Source organism: Zootermopsis nevadensis, unplaced genomic scaffold (genome assembly GCF_977971745.1).
Source record: "Zootermopsis nevadensis isolate Lab colony 2312 unplaced genomic scaffold, Znev_1.0 Znev_ptg000007l, whole genome shotgun sequence".
In the NCBI taxonomy this organism is placed as follows: domain Eukaryota; kingdom Metazoa; phylum Arthropoda; class Insecta; order Blattodea; family Termopsidae; genus Zootermopsis; species Zootermopsis nevadensis.
This window is the reverse complement of record NW_028259139.1, coordinates 13,747,929-13,775,651: the sequence shown is the minus strand read 5'-3', so window position 1 is coordinate 13,775,651 and position 27,723 is coordinate 13,747,929. Positions and strand designations below refer to the sequence as shown.

Here is a 27,723-nt window from a genome sequence, read left to right as displayed (position 1 = left end):
CTAATATACGCCAGTGAAATTGGTGTGGTAGAGTCTACGGAGGCTACTCACCGCTCTACGGAAATAATGCTGAGTGTGATGGCTGTGACTGCCACCGACATGTTGGCTACGAAGTTGCTAAAGCGGCAGTAGGATTTGCAGAAGTACAAGTCGCTGAAACAGAGTTCAAACATGGCCGTAACAACTGTCCGGAACTGAAGTTACATACAATTTGTGGTTCAAGAAGAGAAGTTCCAAGATGGAGACTGAAGGGTACCAATAAACTATGTTTTTTCAGACAATTACATTCTGAGCTGTCTAGCCACACGCTGGAAAACTACCTTGAAATAAACTAAAAACGCATCCTTCCAAAATCATTCATGATAATTAGACGCTCTGAGTCAATATAACTAAAAAAATTCGTTATTGACTGACACTTTTCGTAATCCATTAGGCTATAAGAACGCTTCTTAGAAGTCAACAACGCAATACTTTATGCTGGTTACATAACTCCGTAGCTCGCGACAAAACCTGGAATTAGGACACGACATAAAGTCCAGTTAGTCAGAGAGATTTGTGTTTGTTTTTAACAGTTGCAGGAATGTCCTTGTGAGTGGCATTTTGCTTAATACGTTTTCTTTCTGACTTCTGAATCCTGGCGCAACGCTCTATGAACTTTTATCCTTTAATTTTGTGCTGGCATGTTAATTAATCATTGTCTAGCTGGTCTGTCTTTTTCCATCGTGTTCGAATGAAACTGCTGCCTTTTTTTAAAATATTGCGACCTCGGCCGATAATGGCGCTCTTTACTAACTCCACAAAGCAGAATCCACATCGAGAAGCTAGTAGTCGTTCGGTTTCTTATTGAACCCGAAGTTTCATTGCCGTATTCGCGAGAGCTAGCCTACTTCTTGCATTGCTCATAATTTCCTTCGTGCGATCTTGAAAATATGAAATCAATTACCACACTTCCCTTATCCGTCTACTTACTTCCTGAATTAGCCTCATCTAATGAAATAAGACGACGAACGACTTCGGTGAATTTGAACGTATTGGACAGGAATTGGTTAATTGGAACAGGAAAGGTCTCAGACCGTACAGCCGGTGTCGCTGGCTGGAATTGAACAGTTACTCACCTGTTGAGAGAATACACAAATCTGAACGGGCTGAAGAACACAGCTAAGGGCAGTTGGGCAAAGCACATGTTCGCCAAAAGTAAGTTCGTGAAACATTGCATCCTGAGATATCCTGGAACACAGAACAAAAGAGCGTCACACGGCGGTGTCTGAAACTATTGACAGGACGCGGTCTATCACCAAAGAGATCTTACAGAAAATACTTACAACCACGCACATGATTGGCATCAGATGACAAAGACAGGTTATGTTGCATGACATTTAGCACAACAAAGGTTGACGTATTATTACCATGGCAATATTAGGACGATAATCTTAGGAAGAATGAGATGTGAGGAGCATGTAACACGTATGCTTGGAGAATTTTGATTCGAAAGCCTAACGGAAATGACCACTTGGAAGAAGGTAAATTATGTCAAAATTAATATTAAATATTGTGGGAAGACGTAGAATGGATTGATCTGGCTCAGTTGTGGCCAATTCCGCCACTTCATGTGATCACGGTAGTGAACCCTAATATAAAGTTTTGGGCGGGAGATTTCTTGACTGTCAGAGCGACTATCAGTTTCTCAAGGACGAATTTATTCCATTTGGTTAATTATTTCTCTGTGTGTGTGTGTGTGTGTGTTATAGGTAGTTATTTTAAAATATGCTTCTTCTTCTAACAAATTTTATGAATGAATAATTATAACACAACTGCGTAAATATAAGCCAGTATTTCTAGTAACATTTAATTTGACAGTGGCTGACGGACCATACTGGAACATATTATAGTCTACGACCTAAATTGAACAGAAAGCGTTATAAATTTAACGATGATTAATGTACTAACTTATTAGGTACTAAACTCTTTAACCTAGTTAAATGAAAGCTGATGGTAAAAGAATTGGTGACAGTGGATAAAGAAAAGTGACAGAAAAACATATTTCAGAAGTGAAAGGACGCGGTTTCTGCACTTTTAACTCTGCTGTTGGCGCGCAAATAATTCAATTCAATTCTTTATTATTTGTGTGCTGTATCAACAGCCTGAAGGCCAATTACAGATACAGCACAGAGATGAGCACACGAACACAATAAAACGTAAAAGGTAAAACAAGCAGAATATAAAAATACATTAGTACAGAGGACGCTAATACACAAGAAAATTATATCACTAACCATAAAAATATTTTCACCAAGCATTTATTAATAACCTAATTTATACTGGCATTAATCTCACATTATTCGGCATATGAAATGAAGCTAATGCACTGTATCGCATTTAATAAACAAGCACAGAAGATGCCCAATTTGCCGAATCGTGAACACGTAATACAGAATTAAAAGTGAACACATGGCAGATGGAAACACAAGATATACTTTGAGTTCATGGTAATCAAGATTTTATTTCAGATACTGTAACATTTTAGAGACTTTAGGCCTCATTATAATGAACAAGAGAGACGTAAGAGAATAATACTTTTGCAACAAGCATTAAATTAAGCCACCAATTCTTCTTCAGCACCAATAATTTAAGCCATAATTATTTTCCATTTCAATTGTTGGAAATTTTTCTCTGAATATTTTTAATGTCTTGTGACCATTAAAAAAATCACCAATTTCTTTTCTCAATGTTTCTGATAATAAGGTAAATCCGGGAGAGATGCCGCGGCGGGAGAGACGCCGCATTTTCTAATTCGGTGGGTTCCGTTAATTCTATTCCGATGTCAGTACATGTCCTTGTTCAGTGAGCCAAGAGAAATGTTGTGAGTGGACGCAATGAAAATCAGTGCTGTTTTGCGAGAGTTATAACTGATTTTATGCGGTGAGTTTGTTAATTTTATGCTCAAAGTTATTTCTATTGTTCATGAGATGTGTCTTTATTAGTTCAAGTCGAAGTAACTATGAAATCACGATACATTACAGGTTCCCAGCGTTGCTGGTCTTGACTTTGCACGACGTGGCCGCCATGTTGGTCATTGGATAAGGCAAGTGGGAGGGCGCAGCGTCTCTCCCTGAAGATAAGGAGAGACGCCGCAAGAAATTAAGGGAGAGATGCCGCACTTAAAAAAATACTGCATCTGATTGAAAAAATCATACATATACAATATAGGGTAATCAAAAATGCCTGGTCTATTGCATTATCTTATATTATTGAGGAAAATTAGTCCAGTGTTGAAAATACCGAGAAAATAATCAACTGCAAGGAGGCAACTGGCTTCTGTCCTCACTGAAACAACCAACATAGAGGAAATGCGAAAGAAGCAAAGAGGAAAAAAGCAAAGGTGAACAGTCCGAGTACTTCAGGTCTACAAGGTTGAAAAACTTAAAAAAAGAAGTTCTAATCAAGAGACTCCTGAAAACTGTAACACCAACAAGTGCTGTGAGTACTGGGAAAACTGTTGCAGAAACTGGCTGCATGAGTTCTGCTCTCCGTACAAATTTCATTGACTAACGCTTAGACTCTAAATTCACTGGTTTGCACTTAGACTCCAAGCAACCTCTGGAACATTTTTCTTTCAAGTTACTTGATAATTGAAAATTCATTTGAATATTCGTTAACTTTTCAATTTTAATTGGTATTCACATATTTTCTCCATTTTAATGTTCACATTAATTCATTAGTTTGAATAAAGTTCATCAGTTTTCATTTACATATGTTTCTTTTTGAATTCAAGGATGTTTTCAAAGAGCGGCGTCTCTCCCGGCATATCCGGGAGAGACGCCGCAAAGACAACTTTTTTTTATCGCCCTGTATCTCTGAGAATTAATTTGCTTTAGATATTTTGTTTAATAATTGGTATAATAGAGGTCTTAAATATAATATCTCTGAATTTTCAGCCGTTTTGACCATTTTCGGATTGAGTTAGAACAAATGTTGTAAAAAGTGCGGCATCTCTCCCGGAATTACCTTAAGCAAGTCTCACTTGCTTTATTCTATAATCGCCCGTAATCTTTCTTTTACGCCGTTCAACCTAACGATTTAAAAATCATGTTAATAAAATTAGTAAAATCGTTTTGTCTTTCACCCTTTTTTAAAACAAAAAATCAACCTTATTGCAAAGATCGCCATTCTTTATCAAGAGATTAAACAATACGAAGTGTGTATTAATGTAATTTATGGAATCCAGGGAATGCTTTTGTCCTGTAAACAATTCGAAGTCCTCTATGTAAATGCCCTATACTATCCAGCTATTGTTCAGTCAAATCAGCATGGATTAATATCTTGTGTTTATAGTGCTTATTATATCAGAATTCTTTAAGAACAAATTAAACATTCCGTCTATTAACCTTTATAAATCTGTTTTATTATATTATGCATGAATTAGACGCAGTTATTTGATGTTTTACAAGTTATTTTTGCAATACTTCATAATTGTTTGAGTTCATATCAGTTTTCTTCTGTCCTCGGTATTCCCTATTCAGTCCATACAACGAACGCTTCCATTATTTTCATATTTATTAATTTAATTTATTTCGTTGCTGTAAGTCACAAGCGTTATAATTTCTCTCTCTAAAGCAAGATATTCTCTTAAAAGTCGAATGTTACTCGGCTTGCCCAAGAATACTCCACATTCTTCATGGAATCCGAAGGTTCATCACCGTGTTCACAAAAGCCCGCCACTGGACTCTATCTTAAGCCTGCTGCATCCAGTTCGCTCCATCGATTCCTATCTCCCTCAGGTCCATCTTAATGTTATCCTTCCACCTACGCCGAGGTCTTTCCAGCGGCCTCCTCCCTTCAGGTCTCCAAACCAGTACCTTGTAAACAACCCTCCCTTCCACCATGCATGCCTCATGTTCTGCCCAACTCATCCTCCTCGATTTTAATCACCCAGACAATATCAGGTGAGGAGTAGATGCCGTGAAGCTCATTATTATTTAAAGTTCGTCCACGATCTGTCTCCCTCCCTTGTAGGTCCAAATATCTTCCTCAACACTGTGTTCTCAAAGACCCTCAATGTATGTTCCTCCCTCAAAGTAAAATACCAAGTTTCACACTCATACAGTACAACTGGAAAAATTACACATCGCTTGGCAAGCCGAGTATACAATCGACTTTTCAAAGAATTTCCTGCACTATACAGTGAATGTATATCGAATTTCAGGGTCACGTTAACAAATGTTGACTTTTCCAGTTAAGCAATGAGTCAGAATAAATGACACATGACTCTTTTGTTGCATGCTACCAATGCTTAAACCTTAACATTTTGCCTTTCTTTGCAGTTTTTATTGAAACTGCTGTGTTATTTTCATTCTATCCATTAAGATACAGTACAGGCTCGATTTTAGTCACGAATTTAAATTCCTGTACCTCATCTTTTTCCTTAAAGTCACGTACGATTTCTACGTCAACCACAAAACCTGACATGTTTCAGATTCTCTTCAAATTTTTGCGTAATGTTCGTAATTCTGTCCAGGAGCCGGGGAATATGATTTTATCACTTTCCTTTGAAGGCAGGTTTTCTTTTGTGAACTTTGACTGGTGCTTTAGAATTTAAATTATATAAATATTAGAATTTATATTTATAAATTCAACTTACTCAGAGTGATCCACGTGACTGCAGTGTTGCCAACAATAATTATTAACAGCGCGATGACAGTGAAGACACCCCATAACAGTACTGACCACCGATTAAGCTCGCAATCCTCACACGACGAAACTGTTGTGCTGGCAGAATCTGTCATGACTTCGGCGTATCGGAAGATTCGTTCCAGGGAGTTGACGACGAATAAATAGCTCCTCCTCGTTCTTAATCACCGCACTAGATGGTGGTGAGTGAGGTGAAGCACCCCTCTGCCTTGCTTCAACCCCCGGATAAAAATCAATGGTAACCATTGGACACGAGCTCAGTGGATGCAGAGCAGGCGCAGAGAGTAGACGAAAAATGTTCTGTCCCTGTCAAGTATGAAGCCCACAGTCAGAGTACTGAATTACACAGCTGATTAATTATATACAAAGAAGACTCAACATAAATTAATTACATTTCGTTTTATTCGGATCAGTAGCATTGAATTCTGGATTCCCACACTAAGCCCTGAAATCTTTTCTTCTGACTTTCACGTACGAAACTTTACCGCATCTCAGTCTGCCCACATTTCGAAACAGCAAAATAACGGCACAGCTCAAGTTCTTTGACGACCCTGAGACCGCAGGATCGCCGGTTTTTGTATAATAACACGAGAATAATTCACCCGTCTCCTTCAAAAACTCGTGTAACAGAGAAGAAACATGCAGCTTAGTATGAAATCAATACAGTGACATACGTGATATTGTTCAACTTATTTCCATTTACACAGTCGTTGATTGTATTATATTTCCGTTTTATTATTTTAACAAATATTACTGGATTTAGCGTACGTCTGTCACCTTCAAACTGTACGAAGTATCAAAAGCCTGAATATGACAAATAGAAGGCGAAACACACTCCTCTTTGCTAAATTAAGTCTATTTAACAGTTCTGAAGATGGGAGTAACAATTCTGTATTATACCGAGTGTCGGGTTTGGTTCAAGATTAGGCCCCTATTTGACAAAGCCGTCAGCACCCAAGATTTATCCATACACAAAAAATGTGTAACCAACAATGTTTATACATCTGTGACATCACACTGCACATTTCACGGGATAACACATTTATGTGTTAGGACTATAACATGACAAATACTAAATCAAAAGTATAATTTACTGTGGTCCTAAGAAAAGTCGTTAGAAAATTTAGATTTTGTAGTGATGTGGCACTTTTGCATCCATAACGTTTGAATGTCTCTCTAAAAACAAGGGCAATACGTCTCGGGGTCCCAATGGTTGAATTTAGACACAATTTGGTACAATTGTACACTATGGGAGACCGGGAAAACCTGATTTCGTGTAAAGTCGGCCTGTCTTCAATAACAGCAGATGGCATTGAAGATCCATTGTCGTTCCATTTGGATCTTAAAATAGGCAAAAAACAAATGTCGACTCAGTAAATCCATATTCTTATTGAAAGTAACGAAACTAATTTTAGTTTCTAAGCTCGCCGAACTGCCAGTGTGTCAATGCAAATTACTGTCATCGATAATTTGTATACAACCGACATTTTGTTTGATCGCTACTTCCCTCTCGAAGCTTCTGCCCGAAATTCCCCACTGCCTTAACAATGTCATGGGGAAGGTCGGTTACACTGCCTTCAACGATTGAAATGCCACCAAATTCTACTCTTCTGTTTCTTGCTGATCTGTTTGCAATTCTTATAAACACTTTACTGACCTGCTGGTGGAGTACCGCTAGGTGTCGTGAAAGGTTACAACAAATTATGAATAAACATTGTAAAAAATGGTTTCGCTGCTGCTGGTGATTGGTCATGAAGCAGCCTTCGGGGTAGCGTCTCGACACGTCCAATTCAGATAGTGCCGAGGCCCGCAAATTCGCTCTCTCTTCCAGGTTTGGGCCCTTCAATCGGTGTCCGAAGACTCTTAATGCAGTTTGTTCTTGAGATACCACATTACATTTTGTATGATTTGAGGTTTTAATAGCGGTGAGTATGAAGATTTCTGTCTTCTGTTGTAGTATAGTAGATGTTAACCAACGTTTCTGAGGTCATACTGCCTCAGTCATCAGGGCGATCGCAGTATGACCTCTGAAACGTTGGTAAACATCGACCAGACTACACAGCGCAACAACCCAGAAGACAGAAATCTTCATACTCATCGCCCTGATGATGGAGGCAGTATGACCTCTGAAACGTTGGTAAACATCGACCAGACTACACAGCGCAACAACCCAGAAGACAGAAATCTTCATACTCATCGCCCTAATGATGGAGGCAGTATGACCTCTGAAACGTTGGTAAACATCGACCAGACTACACAGCGCAACAACCCAGAAGACAGAAATCTTCATACTCATCGCCCTAATGATGGAGGCAGTATGACCTCTGAAACGTTGGTTAACATCGACCAGACTACACAGCGCAACAACCCAGAAGACAGAAATCTTCATACTAGGAATCGTCCTGATGACGGAGGCAGTATGACCTCTGAAACGTTGGTAAACATCGACCAGACTACACAGCGCAACAACCCAGAAGACAGAAATCTTCATACTCATCGCCCTGATGACGGAGGCAGTATGACCTCTGAAACGTTGGTTGATTTCTAACCACATTCGAAGTCTCAGGAGACTTTTCTCTCTCCAACTGCAGCTTCTGACATCTGGTTCTTTATGACAGACGCTTGGTTTACAGATGACGACCTTGTCGACAGTGGCTTTCAACGTACCGAGTTTAATAAATGTTTTAGAATACTGCCACATTAATCCATCGGTCCCTCCATTTTAAGTAAAACTATAAATTTTGCTGTTGTGGGCATTTAACTCCGTAATTCCGAGCAAAAAATTTTTGCGTTTGTCTACCTGTCGAATTATTATTCCGGAACCAATTGATCTATTTTCATCAAACTCAATGTAAAAATTACAACATTGGGAACTTATGTTCTTGATTAGATTTCAGGTACGAAGGAGTTTCTATGTTTGTAGTAATATTAAGATGGTCCTTACAAGGCAGCGACTTGAGAGTTGGTCCAGTTTTAACACTGAAATTCCTGTTGTAGCGCCGTGTAGTCTGATACACGATTATCACCTTTTCAGAAATACCAGTTCTCTCCAGATTACGCGGCGCTAGAACCCGGAACATTGGCGTGAAAACTTTAAATGCAACTTAGTTCTAAAACTACCCTTCAATCTGAAACTCCGACTACTGTTTCCACTCTGCAGTTGTATACGCGTGGGTGAAATTACACGTGTCGTAGCGCTCGGCTTGTGCAACAGGTTCACACCACGTGTGAACGAAGAGAAAAACATGACCCGGCTTCCTTCTCTCTCCCTCCCTCGCTCTGTGGTGCAGGATATTCATTGGAGAAAGTCGGTTTTATACTCGGCTTGTGGAACAATTGCCCACTGATGATTCCCGACAATTTTAATGACATAAGGAGTCAACCTGGCCAGAAGAATGTTGGGTAATTATTGCAGTCAGTCCTATAACTCATTTTACATGTTGGCGCAATAATAGATTCCTTCCGCTTCTGCGCATTGGCTCCTTATTCCATACAGCGCAGACTAGTGATTTTGCTAGAGAAGGGCAGTAGATGCTATGGGTGTGATGTGGGAGAGAGACAGACAACCCGACAGTGACTCGGACGGCGCAACAGGTGGGCTGCCCAATTAAAATCAATAACGTATGATCTGAAGCTTTCGCTGCGAACGAGCCAGTTACTTAAATGAAGAAAGCAACTCCACCTGACACGGCTGGTAACCCAAGAAGAATTCATTATTAAATCAATAATATTTTAATGCATTGCATTGGAACCTGTTATTATTATTATTATTATTATATGAATTGTTTAATTGGTCCACAAGCAGCCAAAAACTTCAGGCGTGTTGCCGTCATAACTCCGATGCTTGCAGCCCAGATGAAACTGTAGTCACGGCTCGAACCACGAGATAGGCGGCTACAGTGAGTTGGGGTCGTGCGCCCGTAGTAGTCGGAGCGACCCAAGAAGCACGGCCTTTTGCATCCGGCTGAGTAGTGCTTCAGCGTTACGCTGGCATGCCGGAATGAGCTTGATGTTAGCCAGCAGTGACGACTTGACTCCTCCAAGAACTCCAATTATAAGGACGATTAATTTGACAGTGAATCCTGGGTACAGCTGTCTTAGCTCAAACACAAGGTCTTGATACTTGGTCCGTTTTTCAGCCTCCTTCACAACTATGTTGGTTTCAGCCGGGGCCGAAAACTCGATGACATACATGGTGCATCCAGAGGTATCGATGAGAACGATGTCAGGTTTAGTGGCTGTTAACTGCCTGGTAGTGGGGAACGAATAGTTCCAATAAATTTTACATTTGTCGTTCTCAACGACGGACTCAATGTCCCCAGGAGCGTACGGCAAAACGGGTGTCTTATCTATGCCGTAAAAGTGTCTCAGGTGGTAGTAGAGTATACGTAAAGCAGCATTATGTCGATGAATGTAGGCGCAGCTGGCATAATGTTTACATGCCGACAAAAGATGCATCAACGTCTCTGGTTGCATTCGGCATGCCCTGCAGACAGTATCCACTACCCCCACACCCATCACCATTCGGCGGTACACAAGTGTGTTTACCACACCATCTTGGCACGCTAAGATGAAACCCTCGGTTTCAGACTTTAGTCCAGCCGACCGTAGAAAGGCGAACGTCAGGTCTTTTGACAAGCCCATTTTTTCTACATTTTTGAAGAAGGCCCCATGCATGGGTTTATCTGCATGTTGTTTGAGCAACAAAGTTTGCTCAGCCTTCTTAACAGTGCCCTTGAATTGATCTGACGTCAGTGTCAAGAGGGGCAACTGTCTTATTATTATTATTATTATTATTATTATTATTATTCTATTTCCGGTTTAACAATGTTTATACATTTTCCGGTACCCTTTTACGGGTTGGCTTGATCTATGGACATTCGTTCGGACTCCTTGGACGAGGGATCGGCCCGTCGCAAGGCCTCTGCCTGTACACAGGACAGCACAAAACAGAAAAACGCGGACAGACATCCATGGCTTGAGTGGGATTCGAACCCACGGTCCCAGCGGCACAAGGCCCACGTCTCAGACCGCGCGGCCACTGCGGACTCCGGAACCTGTTATTTAAATATGAAAAACGGGTCCTCAAGGAATTCACACATTCATTGAAACAGAAATATTTTCATTTTAATGCGGGAGTCTTAAAAGCTCCTAATACTGGTTTTACGAGTTGAAATCTGTAATTGTAAAGTGAAGTGTTTTCTTTGAGGTAAGGACTAAATTCTAAACAATTATTTAGACGAGCAATGCCGGAATGCTAACAAGAGTTCATTTCGCGCTTGCGATTGGTTAAGTCGATCAAGGTTTTCCGTGGTTTTCTTCGGTCCTCGAGCATGATAACCAAATTGTGGGTCTTGTTTGTATATTGCTGTGTTTATTTATTAGTTTGTTTGTTTTCCTTCTACCTCATACGACGAAAAACCTAATTGATGGAGACCAAACGTCCAGGCAACAGGTTTTATGTAAAACAGATTCGCTATCTTATAGCAAATTTCTTATATGATTTGAGGTTTTCACAGCGGCGAGTATGAAGTTTCTTATAGTTGCAAGAGATGTATCCTGCCGTGTGTTGATAGTTTGGTTGACAGTCCATCTGCACAGCAATTCTTATTATAGTTTCAATGTTTATTAAGAATCCATTACATGTTTCGATCTACACTGTTCATCTTCGAAACTAACAAATATGACTGAAAATGTCTCCACGTGTTTTCTGTTACTGACGTCACCACGTAATGCGCTGTCAACCTAAAATTTCTTATACTTGTCTCTATTTAGCAGTAATGGGTTATCTGACAGGTCTATACTAGTAAAAGATATAGATAGTCCTTTGTCCCGGTGAGATCTTCCCACGATATTTTTGTCATCAAGCGCATAGAACGCCATTACAGTTTTCGTTTATAACTCGCTTTTTATCATGTGTATGAACGATTTTGCGATACTTTGTGGTACGTGGGTGAGTTCTAGAAACTATCGCCTTATTCCTTTAGCTTGAACACATTTACGTGCTAAGGGGTGTTTTATTTAGGCCAGCTGGAGACGTTCAACATCCCCAGATTGTGAGCAAAACCCGACGCTCGATTTTTCGACAATCAAACAGAAATTAAAATACGTATTACAATTCTGCAGACAAGAACACAATCATAAATTCCGTTATTATATAAACTGATCACCGACAGTCTCAATCTGCATATTCATACGATTTATCCTTAGATTCGTTACATCTGTAACACATAGATGGCTATGATTCACAGAACTTGACGAGACACGTCCATCTCCGAGAAATACAGTCCTTAATACACGCTCAAATTGTCAATTACCAGCGTCCGCGAACACCCAAGTTTCACGACCCCGTTCACGAGAGACCATTTTCTGAATCTGAACCACATCTATCCAGTCGCTTAAGAGACACATATTACATGCAATGTACAAATTGATTTTGAATGAGGTTTTACGTCTCCTAAAATATGTTACGTGCAAGAAATCTTTCTGTTCTGTATTCTGTCGACGTCAACTGTTCTTGTGATATGGTGAGAAAGTTCTGTCTGTGTTATTTTATTACTTCTTAATGCAAATGAAATTATCAGAAGACCTCGGAAAGAAATGCCACGTTCAAACACGAAGTAACAAAAATCACGCACACCTTCACTTCTGTCCATGGAACTCAAAGCGAAATTATAATTTAAAAATACCAAAATCGTGTAACGAGTCTGATATTCACATCGTCAAAGTAACTGTAGAAAAATATTCAAACATTTTAAGTCCGAACACGAAATAGTTTTTAACTCCATGGAGATAAATTAAAATTCAGGCAAAAAATATTAATGGCATATCCTCTGATACTTCATTAAATTATTATATGTTCTGGTAATTTAATGATATTTCACTATCCCAAGTTCTGTTGCCGTTTTATACCCGGTTAAACTTCTAGTAATACCTCCGATCAAATATTATTTTAAAGTTGCGCGTCTCTGTCTATATGCAGAACAATATCCATATCATTCATACGTCATTAAGTTTTTGAATTTTTGTAGAATTCTGTAACATTCATTGCTACTACTATGGAGATTTAACAGCGGAACAATTATTACGTTTAGTTCAAAAATGCTTATCTGGGAATAATAATTATTTATTAAATACAGACAATTAAAAATATGGAAGTAGTTGCAATTTAATACATACACACGGGTCAATGAGACGACGAATCTGGGACAAAAAATATCTAACATTTTACACACTTGTGAACAAAAACGCATTCGAATTTAAAACGTCGCGGCACACTAGTTGAGAAACGCTACAACGGAGACACAAAGTGGCCAGCCAATGAAGCAGAATCAGTCTTCCAGTTAAGCCCAATTTGACTAGTGCCCCACACTTTAGTAACTACTGTTTCCGTTGCGCACTGCAATCAACCTGACTTCACAACACAACAAAAACAAAAGTACACATAGCTCTTCCTGTTATGCCTAAATTAACCTCATTTTAATACACAGTCTGCATCAGTAAATGTCTGCATTGGTCTTATGTTGATTTCAGTGTTGCTTCTCATGCTGAATTTTGTTTGCGTGCATTACTGGGTTACATGAAATCCAACTCCTAAATCAACTCTCACAGCAGGGGTTCAGATTTCCTCCACCCGAGTTGTTCCAGACAAAATGCGCCCATAAGTACAAAGCATTAAATAATTACAAACGTGTAGAGTGAATCGAACCCCAGACTCTGCTTTTGCTACACCACATCCGTTGTTCATTGAACACGATGGAAGGTGAATTTAATCCGTACTCTCAAGGTCGTCCGGAGTGGGGACGCTTTCAAACGGAATGTAGTGAAAGCTATGCTATCCAAACTACATTAGTCTGCAAAATCAAAATAAACTAAAAGTTTTCATGACTTCTGAACATTAACCTTATTTTAAAATTTACATCGCATCAAATATTAGGACGAATCGCGATAGCAGCCAGCGTCATGTTCAGACCAGCCCTTGGACCCATCCACACTCGTATGCAGTGAGTAAAGGAGCCTGAAACTTGCTACTAACGATCATATAGTGCAGGAACAAATTTACGTTTTACGTCACTCACCTGTTTTCTTCGTGTGATACTCCAAATGCATCCGTCGACAAATTACACAATTGTAATATCAGGATCATGTCACAAATAAAATGTGAAGACGTTAAAAATTCGTAGTAGCGCAAACAATGCAAGACTTACTTCACGCACGGAAAAACATTTTAAATTACTTGCTTAAATAACACCTGAGGCACGTTTAACAAAGCATCTGAACTCTTCCAAAAATAAAATGATTAGACAAGAGAAACCACTTTTAAACACACCACACGTGTAAATACGGACACGCTCACTGTCAGATGGGAAACAAACACTACGCACTAAATCAGTGCATTGAACCACTCACTTCCGTCAACAGAAGGTAACTGGCGGACTTCTGCATAGCTAGCTACTCGCAGCGCCCGGAACTTAGACTTCCGATTGGACGAAGTGGAAGAGTTAGCTCACGAAATATGCCGAATGTGAACATTTTGGTAGTCACACAGGTATAACACGCAGACGTAGATGAAAACTGAAACCAGTATCGTAGAACTGCGGAGAATAACATTCCTACCAACACTGACATGAAAGGGCATTGTAAGAAACTAACCACTATGCCAGCAATTTTGAAATAAACTGTACGGTCTACTGCTTCCAAGAAACGTAATTTCGTATCTTGCAGTTTATTTGTACAATGCATGTCCATATAAACAGAGATTACGGAGTATAATGTAGTATTACATTTGCTTCAGAACCCTTCTCATTTTATACTTCACTTTGATGGATGTTGATCACCCAATACCCATTCGAGAGTCGTTAGTTCTGTAGCCGGTCAAAGATGGCAGCTCGACACAATTTAACTTCGTACTAATTTTATTCCATCACTGGTGCATAATCACGTTTCACATTTATCCATTTGTGATTCTGTACTACTTACAAACTTAGCTGATATCGGCATTTGGTTTATTACAGTGAGTGAAAACCCACTGCACTGCAAAAGTAAAAGGTCTGTCTTATTGCAAGGTTTAGTTAAAATCTCAAGTGATTTAAAAGAACTTATAGTGCCCCAGTTTTGATATTTTCTGTCACGCACTGGACAAACACCAGAGAACGGCTACCAAAGTAATTTATATACATACATGTATAAATGCATACCTGTTTCACTTGGAGACGTTGCTTCTGCGACAGGAGTGAGGTACTGTACCTCGCTACTATTCTGGTTTCCGCAGAGAACCTCTTTAGTTGACTGGAAGTTTTCATGTTTCTTTACAAGTGTCCAAAGGTGACCCCTGGAACATCAACCCTTTTTTTAAGCAGCCTTTTCTGCACAGTGATCCTGACATACCTGAGCTACATTATGACCAAAGGTTGTGCTCCTATGTGCTGTAATACAGCTCAACCCTTCCTCTTAAATGGATACACACCACCAACGAAAAAGCAGCTATGTAAAGGACACTCCACTGTGTTAACAACAATAATTTGAGCGTTATTCTTCCTCTTTCTCTTAAACCTCTGTCCTCCAAAACCTATACAATTCTGTACGCATGCCAAGAGTTCAAACTTCATACAAGTTTTAAGCAATTCTTTTCCAATCCTCACTTCTTCATAATCATGATTGCACTCTTGTAATTGTCTTAGTTGCACAAATAGTGACAAGCAAAAGCATTTGATTTCTTCATAAGGTTAAAGCGAAGGGTTAACATTAGTACACAGAAAATGAGTTCCCCTGTACAAGCGCAAGGACAGTATGTTGTGGAATGGAGCGAAATTCAGCAGGGAGACATTTTACCTCTGTTGACCCAACAGTTTGTTCCTTCAAGTTACATAAATGGTTTAGCATCTGGAGTTGAAGGACTGGGCTGCAGAGACGATCGGCCTCCTAGCTTGTTCCAGTGCCGCATTAAGTTGTTTCAAGAACGGTCAGAAACTTGGGGATCATTTGAACAGGAACATCCTTTAAATCAGATAAAGGCAGATGCAGCGTTTGTAAGCAAATTCAAAGAAGTTCTTTCTGTATCCAGAATAGATGATAGGAAAATCTGAAATTCCCAGCCAGACCCTCAGGACAAGTTTGAACAGGATAGGTGCAAAGGAAAAGCAGAATGAAAGTTAATGAATAGTGAATGGTTCAGAGTAATAATCAATGAGTTACTGACCTGAGTTTGTCATTTGATGAAATCTCATATTTAATACAAATGTACAAATTAACACACACACACACACGCAAGCAGGGACATATGTACCTACATTCTACATACAAGTTATATAACAATTATGTACACAATTTTTAAATGTGGAAATATGTTTTGTGGTCTTCTGGATTGTGACACTGTTTGCATCAACAGACCAGAATCCACCATTATTTATTTACTTATTTAGTGTTCTGTCTGAGGACAGGTCCATATGAACAGGATCCTTCCATCCTTTTCTCGGACTGGGACCTGTTCATATACGTTCTTGGCAGATGATTCAGAATCCACCATTACAGAGTTTTATTTCCTGTATAAAAATTAATTACATACAGTTTCATTTAGAATTATAATAAGTTGTCGCTACATACTTAAAGTAAGGGCAGTCTGTATAAGTGAACTGTACCTTGTCTGTAATTACCATAACAAATTTAAGGAGGAATTTGAATTTGAAAGGAAGCTGATGTTTTAACAAGTCATCAGTTTCATCAGTGGAATATGTATTGCAGATGTTATTGTATTAGCAAAGCTTAAGAAGTGTGTATGTAGTTTAGAAGAATTCAGAATTATGGAGTATGTTGTGCAGTTTTTTGATGTATGGTACGTGAAAGGAGTAAATATTGGTATACTCTCTGTTGAATATATTTAGTGTTCTGCAAATAGTTGGCAGATTTCTGCTGCATTATTAACGTGGGTCAGATGAGGCACTTATGGTCGACATGCTTGGATTAGGCAGTTATTACTCATATTCTATTTAACATTCCATTCATTGTTTACTCTTTGTCTCTTTCATTACTCTGTATATGCAAATGTTTTCAGTTTACGTCTGTTACAAATATATTAAATGGTTAAATACTTATTTGAATATAAGGAATCTCTCTTGCCATTCCAGCTGGCCAGCATATTTTAAACTAACCAGGAGGGTCAAGATTTTTGTTATGCATTTTCATGAATTGTAAATGAAATGTGTTTCAGGAATACTCATAGAGTAGTTACATTGTTTTGCTGTAGGAAGTCTGCACAAATGTTCTTAATAATTACCATAAGGGTTTAAGAGGAATTTTCTTTGGTCCACATGTGCGCTGAGAGACTTTATTCAGACTATTTGTGTAAATCATATGAGTAGTTATTTCTGGTAGCACCCTTTTCACAGGTAACAGTCATAAAGTGCATTTGAGATTTCAGATTCTCACAGCAGTAGATTTGAAGATGACTGACTTCTGGAATGTTGCACCATTTCATTTGATTTGCACTTACTGCTTCCATCATCAAGGTGATGATGATGGAGGCTGTAAGCACCTCTGAAACACTGATAAGACAGAAATTTTCATACAGTGCAAATTATTTGTATTTTCATTTACTCAAACCATTTTCATGTGATCTTTTATCTAATTAAAGACAAATGATAATTATTTAAATTATTATGTCCCAAAAACAGACTGATGGACATCATGATAATACACACATACCAATTGAAGTGTGGGATATTAAAAGGAAAACATAATAATATATAACATACTTCTGACAGTGACAGTGAAGATGATGTGCCACTAGCAAACAGGTTTGGAACCAATGTCATTTTCTGGCAGAAGCATGTTATGCCACTGCAAGTGAGGGATTTTTGAGAAGAATTTGGGGCAAATATATCAGGCACTTGTGAATCTCCTATTGATGTGTTTCATTGCATGTTTACAGATGACATTATAAATCATCTATTGTTTCAAACAAACCTGTATGCTACACAGAAGCAAGGTGGTGGCCTACAATTTCAACCAACAGATAACAAAAAAATGAAAAAAATTATTTCTATCAATATCCTTATGGGAATTAAAAAACTGCCAAGATATAAAGACTATTGGTCATCTGACGAAATGATTAGAAACACTTTCATAATTTCAGTAATGAACAGAAATCGTTTTGAATGGTTCCTTGGCCATTTACATGTGAGTGACAATAGTGCTCAGCCACCAAGAAACGACCAGAATTATGACAAAATCTACAAGATCCGTCCCTAGTTAGAAATGTTGTCCAAGACATTCAAGGACTGCTAAAAGTTATCAAAAGTCCAGTCAATCGAATCAATGATTCGATTGACTGGATTCGATCTGCCAATATATGCCTCAGAAAGGTATGGGTATGAGCATATGACAGTGGATATGTATCTGAATTTCAGATATATACTGGAAAAATAGGCCAGACAACAGAAAAAAATTTGGGAGCTAGAGTGGTTCAGGATCTAACAAAACATCTTGAAAGAAAAAACCATCATGTCTATTTTGACAATTATTTCACATCTGTACCACTTGTAAAGATCCTACAAGACAAGGGAATTTACGCCTTTGGCACAGTGAAGAAACAAAGATAGGGATGCCAAAAGATTTCAAGAATGAGACACACATGAAAAGAGGCAAATATGATGTTAGGAGCAACAGCTGTGGCATTACTGCAACGCTGTGGAAAGACAAAAGGCATTCTGTTTCTGTCAAACTTTCATGATCCATGTGACGTTAGCACTGTGGCAAGAAAGAATATAAAGATGGGACCTCTGAGGACATTTCATGTCCTTAAATTGTGAAACAATACAATGCAGACATGGGATTTGTGGACAAAGCTGAAAAGCTGAAGTCTGTATGAAACAGACATATAGAGTCAAAAGTGGTGGTTGCGGATCTTCTGGCATTTCCTTGATGTGTCAGTTGTCAACGCCTTCATTCTATACAAGAAAAGGAGTCTAGAAGCAAGAACACTGACATTGAGGACTCTGTTTGAATGGAACCAAGAACTGATTTAATGAATATAATTTCAAAACACAATTTGGATTTAGTTTTACTTTTATGCATTAAAATTTGGTATGATTTTGTATGTTGCATGATCTGAACTGAGGCTATTCATTCTATTTTTCGATAAAACAATGTAGGCTATATGCTCCTACTTCATTCTAACCTACCATTGTTTGTCTTGTACTGCAACTGTTTCCTCTATGCAATAGACTTTAACGCTTTGGACTTCCTGCATTCCTTGTAAGACTCAACAATACAGTCGCGAACAGTTGCAAGAAAATCGTATACTTAAAACCTGGAGAAACTAAGAACAAAATTAGTAACTGGCTTCTATTCAGATTTTGGTTGTTTGTGTTGTACTGTGACTCTTTCCTCTTTAAACCAAGTATAAAGAAGAATGATGTTGGTTTTTGTTTCTCAAATCTTATTCACTTCCATCCATCCAATGGCTCTATAGCCCATATCAGGCCTTGGCCTCCTCAATTTTCTGCCTCCATAAAAATCTATTATTTGCAGCCATTTTCCATTCCAATCCACTCCGAGGCTTCTCATAAGGTTTCTCAACAATTGATTTTTACATGGTAGGTTGTCGGCCACACACCCAACCAGAACCGATGGAGCGGTTTCAGACACCTTTCGTCTGGCCCCTAAGCATTGACCTGTCCGGCAAGGTTGAACCTAGTAGTAGCTAAGCTAAATGGGATCAAATTGAGGGCTTTGTATCATATCAGATTTAATTTTTTTTGTTTGCTTGCTTGTTACCTATTTAATTAGATTAGGGACATGACCTTTTTATAAGTAAGTCATTACATGTAGGTTTCATTGTTTAAGGAATTCATTTGAAGTTTTTTTACAGACAAATGTTAATGAGAGAGGATGTGGCCCAATCTCTCCCTATGATCCATCCCATCCTATACAGCTACAGCATCAAACGGCCACCCAAGTTTGTACCTTTGGACAGTAGCAGTATGCAGCCTGACCATATTCTCCTTCTGGACACATTCTTTCATATACTCATCTACCATGGAGAGGTAGGGTTATTTATAATTTTAAAATGTGTATACTGGATGCGAAGGGATAATAAGGTAATATGTATGCTGTAAAGAGTCAAATCCACTGCTGTAGTGGAATGTTTCAAACATGCTTACCTAACAATATAATAAAGTGTTATTAAAGTAACTGTAAAGTAAATAGTGTAAAAAGTAATGAACATGTGTATCATTATCTTATCATCCTGTAATGGTATTATAAGTATAAAATTAATAACTGTAATCCATATTTCAACCCCACATGCACACACACACACAGTACATTTATCACTAACATTTCAAACAGTTCACATGCTTACCTAATTTGTTTGATAACAACCTTTCTGTCCATTTCAAAACTGTCTAAAAAATGCTTTAATTTGTGATTATGAGAACAGTTGTTATCAGAATCTTCCACTGTACTGTGGTTGTATATTGAATTTAAGAAGAAACTAAATTTTAAATTACTAGAAAGGAGACCTTATTAGTTACATTGGCTCCAGTTTGAATACACTGTAAGCATAAATAATTCAGGATGCAAATGTTTCCACATTAATTGAAGAAACAGCTAGCTCCTTGAGATGTTCCATGAAAACTTGCCAGCTGACATCATCTGTTAAAACATGAGAACCAATTTCTTGAAATGTTGAAACAAAAGTAGTTACATACTTTGCTTAAGTTAAGAAGGAGTATTCAATCTGATATAATTATCCACTTAAAGATCTATGGTAGAAGAAAATCTATCTCACAGAAGAGGCTAACATTTATATTCCATTTACCAACAGAGGGAGCTGTTATACAAAATTTTCAGTTAATCTGGCTTCATATACACCAAATCTCTATCTTCTCATGACAAAGCTGCACTAACAGTGTATTTATATTAGTTAAAATTACCACCACTCCAGCCACATTAATCCCTGATGCATTATGTGCAAACTGAAAATAAGACTTTTTTCATTAAAGTTGTTTACAATTATTTATACTACATAACCCCTGCAACACAGGACATTTAAATGGAACCTTGCTGTACAGTCAGTAACTTTTCTTCACTAAACACAATTATATACTAATAAAGCAAAATAATGGTGCCTGAAACAGGCACATAATACACAAGGAGCAAATGCAATGCCTTATCTGTGAAGTCACAGGATTACATTCTGAGTAACAGCAATGCCTAGACCACAGCCTTGCCCAACACAAGTTACCCCACTAAAGAAATCTAATGCCAACCCTGTAAACAAACATAGCAGGCTAAATGAAAAGTTAAGACAGAAAGCAAAGCCTTGTATTGGAGTCATGTGATGTCTCCAACATAAATCAACATCTATTTCAGTCATGCATTTAAACCAATGCTTTCCAAATAGAGTTCACAGCTGCAAAAACATGGACGATTACACATTAATTTGTAAAAGAGCAGCTGACAGTTTAATTGTATCAGTAAGTGAACATCTTGTACATAATTACATAATACCTGACATCTGTTTCAGATGCTTTGAAAAATTTAATGTTTTGTAACTTCATCCCTTATATTTGAACCTGATGACAGCCATATTGGACTGAAACATGCAGTTCAACAAACAGAAACTAATGAAAAGTGTGTGTGTGTGTGTGTGTAAAAGTGACTGAGAATAATAATCAAAAATTCATCAGGTAGGTACAACTCATTAAGTACCACCCACTTCCACAATGTTTTGACAACAAAACTAGGACTAATGGACATGGGTTTTGTTTAAAGGTTAATATTACATAAAAAATAACAGATAATTAATTTGGAACATATTAATACTGTGAAGATTATGAGTAATTCTTAAAACAAGAACTTTATTACTTTATTACATGTTGTTTCATGCAATGTAAATTTAATTAGGTTCAAAATGAAGACGGCATTGACAGATGTTGAAAATGTTATAATATCTGATACTTTCCAATGTATTATGGGCCACCTGGTCCTTATGATGACCAAGTACTTAGTTCTCATGAATTTAATTGTGTCAGCAGAAAACATGAAAAGTATTATTATTGCAACTTCTGTGCTCAAACTGGAGAACATGATCTAAATACACAACATGAAATATTTCAAAACAGCCTCCCTCCACCAAAAAGTAAGAATATTAAAATAACACTACCGCATTTGGAATCGGCATCGCCTGTTGAGAACAAAAATAAAACTGTTGAAAACCTAGCCAGGAACAACACATAACAAATTAAGATCACAATGCTTGAATGTTTCCATTAGAGAGCCTACCATAAATTCACTTGTGAGCGTTGGAAATGGGAACTTCATTAAACATACTTAGACAAAGGGAAATACAACAAACATTTGAATGTTAAATCGACTAAAAAGTGTCCCAATGTATAAACATGTATAAAAATGTGTAAACAAATCATTTCAGGAACTTTAAAAAGATAACACATTTACATCATATTTTGCATTCTAAACAGTTTTATTAGCCACAAAAACAGTTTAGCTGTCCGCTAAAGCCAGACAACACTAATCTGAACACACACATAAAGTACTTCAAAGCTGATACAAATAACTGCAAAAAAAATGGAGGTAGAGGGTGGGAGAGAGAGGAACATAATTACTATTTTGCACCACTGTCAAAAACATTCATCCTTTTTATGAACTTCTTCCCACTTCTCATCCGCAAGCAAAGAAACAAGAAATCTATGAAAAGTGCGGAAAATTAAAAAAATCAACCAAAATTAGATTTTTTGTCTCAAATAATGCTTCTACCAAATACTAATCTGTGAATATCCCCTACTGTATGAATGAAAAAATTAAAATTAAGTAATGCTATGATAGCAAAACACTAAAAATATAAAACCAAAATTATAATACTTACCCCTCCAGATTCATACATGTTCTTATGACTTTGTGAAGGGATGACTTTATACAGCAGAATTTGGGCCTGTAAAATGCAAACAGAATCTATCCTGACTAAACGTAGGATTCAAATTACATAGTAAACATACTTTAAATTTTCAGTTTGCACATAATGCATCAGGGATTAATGTGGCTGGAGTGGTGGTAATTTTAACTAATATAAATACACTGTTAGTGCAGCTTTGTCATGAGAAGATAGAGATTTGGTGTATATGAAGCCAGATTAACTGAAAATTTTGTATAACAGCTCCCTCTGTTGGTAAATGGAATATAAATGTTAGCCTCTTCTGTGAGATAGATTTTCTTCTACCATAGATCTTTAAGTGGATAATTATATCAGATTGAATACTCCTTCTTAACTTAAGCAAAGTATGTAACTACTTTTGTTTCAACATTTCAAGAAATTGGTTCTCATGTTTTAACAGATGATGTCAGCTGGCAAGTTTTCATGGAACATCTCAAGGAGCTAGCTGTTTCTTCAATTAATGTGGAAACATTTGCATCCTGAATTATTTATGCTTACAGTGTATTCAAACTGTAGCCAATGTAACTAATAAGGTCTCCTTTCCAGTAATTTAAAATTTAGTTTCTTCTTAAATTCAATATACAACCACAGTACAGTGGAAGATTCTGATAACAACTGTTCTCATAATCACAAATTAAAGCATTTTTTAGACAGTTTTGAAATGGACAGAAAGGTTGTTATCAAACAAATTAGGTAAGCATGTGAACTGTTTGAAATGTTAGTGATAAATGTACTGTGTGTGTGTGTGCATGTGGGGTTGAAATATGGATTACAGTTATTAATTTTATACTTATAATACCATTACAGGATGATAAGATAATGATACACATGTTCATTACTTTTTACACTATTTACTTTACAGTTACTTTAATAACACTTTATTATATTGTTAGGTAAGCATGTTTGAAACATTCCACTACAGCAGTGGATTTGACTCTTTACAGCATACATATTACCTTATTATCCCTTCGCATCCAGTATACACATTTTAAAATTATAAATAACCCTACCTCTCCATGGTAGATGAGTATATGAAAGAATGTGTCCAGAAGGAGAATATGGTCAGGCTGCATACTGCTACTGTCCAAAGGTACAAACTTGGGTGGCCGTTTGATGCTGGAGCTGTATAGGATGGGATGGATCATAGGGAGAGATTGGGCTACATCCTCTCTCATTAACATTTGTCTGTAAAAAAACTTCAAATGAATTCCTTAAACAATGAAACCTACATGTAATGACTTACTTATAAAAAGGTCATGTCCCTAATCTAATTAAATAGGTAACAAACAAACAAACAAAAAATTAAATCTGATATGATACAAAGCCCTCAATTTGATCCCATTTGATCATATGTTATCCCCTGTCACATGAGTTCCTACAAGAGCCTTAACCCTCAGATTTGAATCACCTGTAGGAACCCATGTGATCATTGATGACACACTCTTCTCCGCTGCCTCATTTCGGCCAAAAGATGTTGAGTAGTTCATACATTCTTGGTATGAATGTGCATTGGCATTACATTCTTCAAAGTATCATCACACCAGTTCATCCTCATTAAATTACAGCATGAATGGTTCAAGAATTGAAAAGATGCAATCTCTTTGATGTTATTGCAATACCAAAAGAGACCGTTCCACAATCGTGCCTTCTAGAAACTTTGCTACAGACACTGTGCTGTTTTATAAGTCAACAAAGTTGCTTAACCGTTACCAGATTTCTTTACAGCCCAGGAATTATTATTTTGAGAATCCACACATGACAAATGAAATCAAATTACGTCAGTTCTAAATGTAGGTCTCCGGGATGGGGAACAGTCAGATGACTTTGAAACCAATCACAATATTCCATGCACTTCCTAAAATCTAGAACACTAAATTGATAAACCATATTTACATTGCCTCACAATGAAGAACTGTTCTACAAGACTACAAGTATTTGTTTATGCACAACTGTTTGAAGTTTCACTAAGAATGAAAAGACAATACTACGTATCTTCTGCCACTGAACGAGTGTTCCATTTCATCCACGTCACATAGTATTGAGACATACTACACAAACACTTCTGCTATGGATACAATTAATAAAAACAAAAAAGTGAAGTCGACAACTAATCTACTTGAACATTCTGTTTTTCTTACCTGTAGTAGGATGTTTCATCAGGGCTATTAAAAGAATTTTTGAGAAAATGTGACCTGCCGTAGGTGATACATAAATTGTGGATAAAGAGTGAAGTTCTCTGGTAGACGGAAGCTGTTTGGATCATCTTTTGTATATTCACCAAACTTCTGACACTATGGAAAACAAAATAAATTTATGAATTACATTTATATATCATTTAAATATATATATATACACACACACATGCATATAATTTATTGTATTCCTGAAATTATATAACACATACAACTTTCCTCAACATTTTACTTACAAGTTTTATGAGCATGTAATCTGCCCATCGTAACACATCTGGCCCATCACCTGTCTCTGTTCTACACAAAACCATCCTGGCCATTAACACAGCTGCAGCTTTTTGGTTGAATCCAGCACTTATATGACGCACATTGGTTGAAGCATCTGCCAAACTTGAGAACAAAAGAACTTACAACATACTGAATTGTACAGACAAGAAACACTTTCCCCGTATAGCATAATGTTATTTATACCACCATTTTCACCTCACAGTTTCAAATTTTGATTGATTCCCTACAGTATGACCACACATTGTAGGTGAAGACTAGTGGGTAGCGATTTGACTGTACAAGTTTCAATAATCTGAGGAAAACAGTTTACTGCTCCGACAACATGATCAGTAGACACAGAAAATTTTAAGGAAACATATGAGTAACTTGCATAAACCTTGTGTCCACAGTTAACATTATAGATTTTTAGTTATACCTGGCGGCATTACAAACCAACCAACCAAAGTATTTGCCTAAGAAACTATGAAGAAAAGTTTGTAAATGAAATTAAGCAAGTCCTTCGCAGTAAGACAAGAATCTCTACTATTCTGCACACAAAGCCAACATTTACACATACAAAAAGAAAAAGAGGAAGAATAAAATTTCCAGTTAAGAAAGCAAAGCAACTTTAAAGATGGACATTACTTACTTTCTAGCTATAGTTGTGACTCGTATGCGCCTCTGTCCACTGGAATGCTGATACTGCGTGATCATTTGGATACAGCCTCTACCACCTTGAGGTATTGGTGCAGAATGCAAGAGATAGTGACTGGAAATGTTGCCTTCATGGTGAAAGCAATCAATAATTATTCATTTTGTCCACAAATATATCCACTAGTTTCAAATTATTCCTACAGCAAACAGCTAGCATCATCACTTTAATTCTAATTTAGGGAAACACAATATTAATTCAAAATATTTTATATAAATTAATTACCGAAATTGTTTCAAATTATGTTTTTACTCGTATTACGCACGTATTGAACACAGCACTTGTGGATTACAAGTGAAGTAGCCATTATGCAAGTACATACACATGTTTTATTAATTGGATCGTTCATCTCTGCTTAATCATGTGAACGTGAGGCCAGCAGTCAAGCTAGTCTGCTTTAGCTCTCTGGAGCTGTTACGCCACGGATTTATTATCTTGGGTACAGAAAAGAAAGATGGATCAGGTTTTAGTTCAGAGATGGCGTGCGTTGGTCTCTCAGCTGCCAAGCCCCAACATCACTCACGTGATGCTTTAGCATTGCTGTAATTGGTGGACGTCCCAACGTTACTTTAAAACTGGTGCTTCATCGCTGCGCCCTCTAAAAAGGCACTTGTGACCACTTGGTCATAGGAGTTTCATCTTGGATTGAATTCAGGAGTAGAACACAATCCTTAAATGAAATGCACGCAATTAAGAATCACCCGCCCATATATTATGTATTGCAGAAGGTGTCAGGAAATTAATCTGCATTTATTTTTCATATTATTGTGACACGATATGTAATTAATTTCATAGCCTGGCGTGTGAAGGCATCTAGACTATGAAAAACTTGGCATCAGTATGAAGAAGCAATTAAGGCTCTCAAGGAGAGAATAATTGCAAAGGCATGTTCAAGTTGGAGAAGCAGCAACACAGAGTTAGAACTCTTAGCTGTAAAAGACAGTAGACTGTACTGGAATTAGTGTAATTTCATCAAAACTTAATTTTGATAAATGTAAAGACACAATGCAGCATTACGATGCCTTTTGCAATGTCCATTCATTATTACCACCAGCATATTGGTCATAGATTTCACTGCATTTTAGTATCTAACAAACAGGAAGTCTTCAGATCTTTCTAGAGGGAACAAAGTGTAACACATCATCATCATATTAAGTTCTTCCATCCAGATCTTCTAAGAAACATAAAATTGTAACACTTCAGTGAATTTAAAATGAATACAGAGAGACATTTACTAAATACCAATATTAATATCCAAAATACCTGATCACTTAAAGCTTCTGAGAGGCAACCCACAAAGTCATCTGCTGACAGAATGGTAATTCTGACCAGCAAGTGAGTAGTCAGGAACAAAAATTACTAAACACATTGCCCTCTTAATCAAGTATATGGTGTGTATTGTGTCAGCAAGCACTGTTTGCTTCTACGAGCATTATTATAACAAGTGTTCACTTTGCATTTATCTTATGTATTAACTCACATGTTTTTGAGTATCAGCTGCAGTTTCTTTGCAGTTATTCAACCGACCATTTGTCTGCCTCTCAGCATTATCACTTTGCTACTTATGATTGGCGTGACTCTTGATCTTTTAACCTTCCTCAACACCAAGATATATATCAGGAACAATTCCTTCTAAAGAATGATCCCCTGAACATTTTCGTTTTATTTCTATTTTTCCACCCTTTCTCATTCTAATCCTGAGAAGGTCAAAACATGGTGCCATACAAAACAAAGCATGTTACCTCAACTAAAGTAATTTGCTGACAGTTGAGGTGGATGCAAAACTGTAAAGGAACTGTTTCTGAATGTTGGGCATCTTACTCTGAAGGATACAGAAGTGAAGAATGGAGTTCTAACTGCGTTCATTTTCCTACATGTATTTAGTAATGCCACAGAAGTCAAGTAATGACACA

The 27,723-nt window shown here is 37.4% G+C and overlaps 1 protein-coding gene and 2 pseudogenes across 5 annotated transcripts in view; 1 reads left to right on the top strand and 2 right to left on the bottom strand.

Annotated features, from left to right (window-relative positions):
- LOC147874622 (tachykinin-like peptides receptor 86C) overlaps window positions 1–15,031 on the bottom strand; it is a 28,058-nt gene extending 13,027 nt beyond the window's left edge. Inside the window, exons 1-4 of one of the 4 annotated variants that reach the window (XM_087344369.1) lie at window positions 14,886–15,031; window positions 5,639–5,994; window positions 1,116–1,227; window positions 52–153 (exon numbers count right to left, since the gene is read on the bottom strand). In XM_087344369.1, the coding sequence (XP_087200495.1) occupies window positions 52–153; window positions 1,116–1,227; window positions 5,639–5,783 (359 nt within the window). In that variant the 5' untranslated portion in view covers window positions 5,784–5,994; window positions 14,886–15,031. Of the gene's footprint in view, window positions 1–51; window positions 154–1,115; window positions 1,228–5,638; window positions 5,995–13,766; window positions 14,255–14,885 lie in introns of those variants that run through there. The other 3 variants (XM_087344371.1, XM_087344368.1, XM_087344370.1) reach the window with 3 other exon arrangements.
- A 415-nt stretch (window positions 15,032–15,446) lies between these two features.
- Window positions 15,447–18,415, top strand: LOC147874621 (uncharacterized; annotated as a pseudogene).
- Window positions 15,892–27,719, bottom strand: LOC110840315 (protein transport protein Sec23A-like; annotated as a pseudogene). The gene is made up of 8 exons (XR_015533944.1): window positions 27,553–27,719; window positions 26,036–26,480; window positions 25,748–25,880; window positions 25,068–25,221; window positions 24,778–24,930; window positions 23,650–23,824; window positions 22,574–22,639; window positions 15,892–20,340 (listed from the first exon to the last, which is right to left on the bottom strand). The product of XR_015533944.1 is annotated as a protein transport protein Sec23A-like (transcript).
- Window positions 27,720–27,723: the final 4 nt, after the last annotated feature.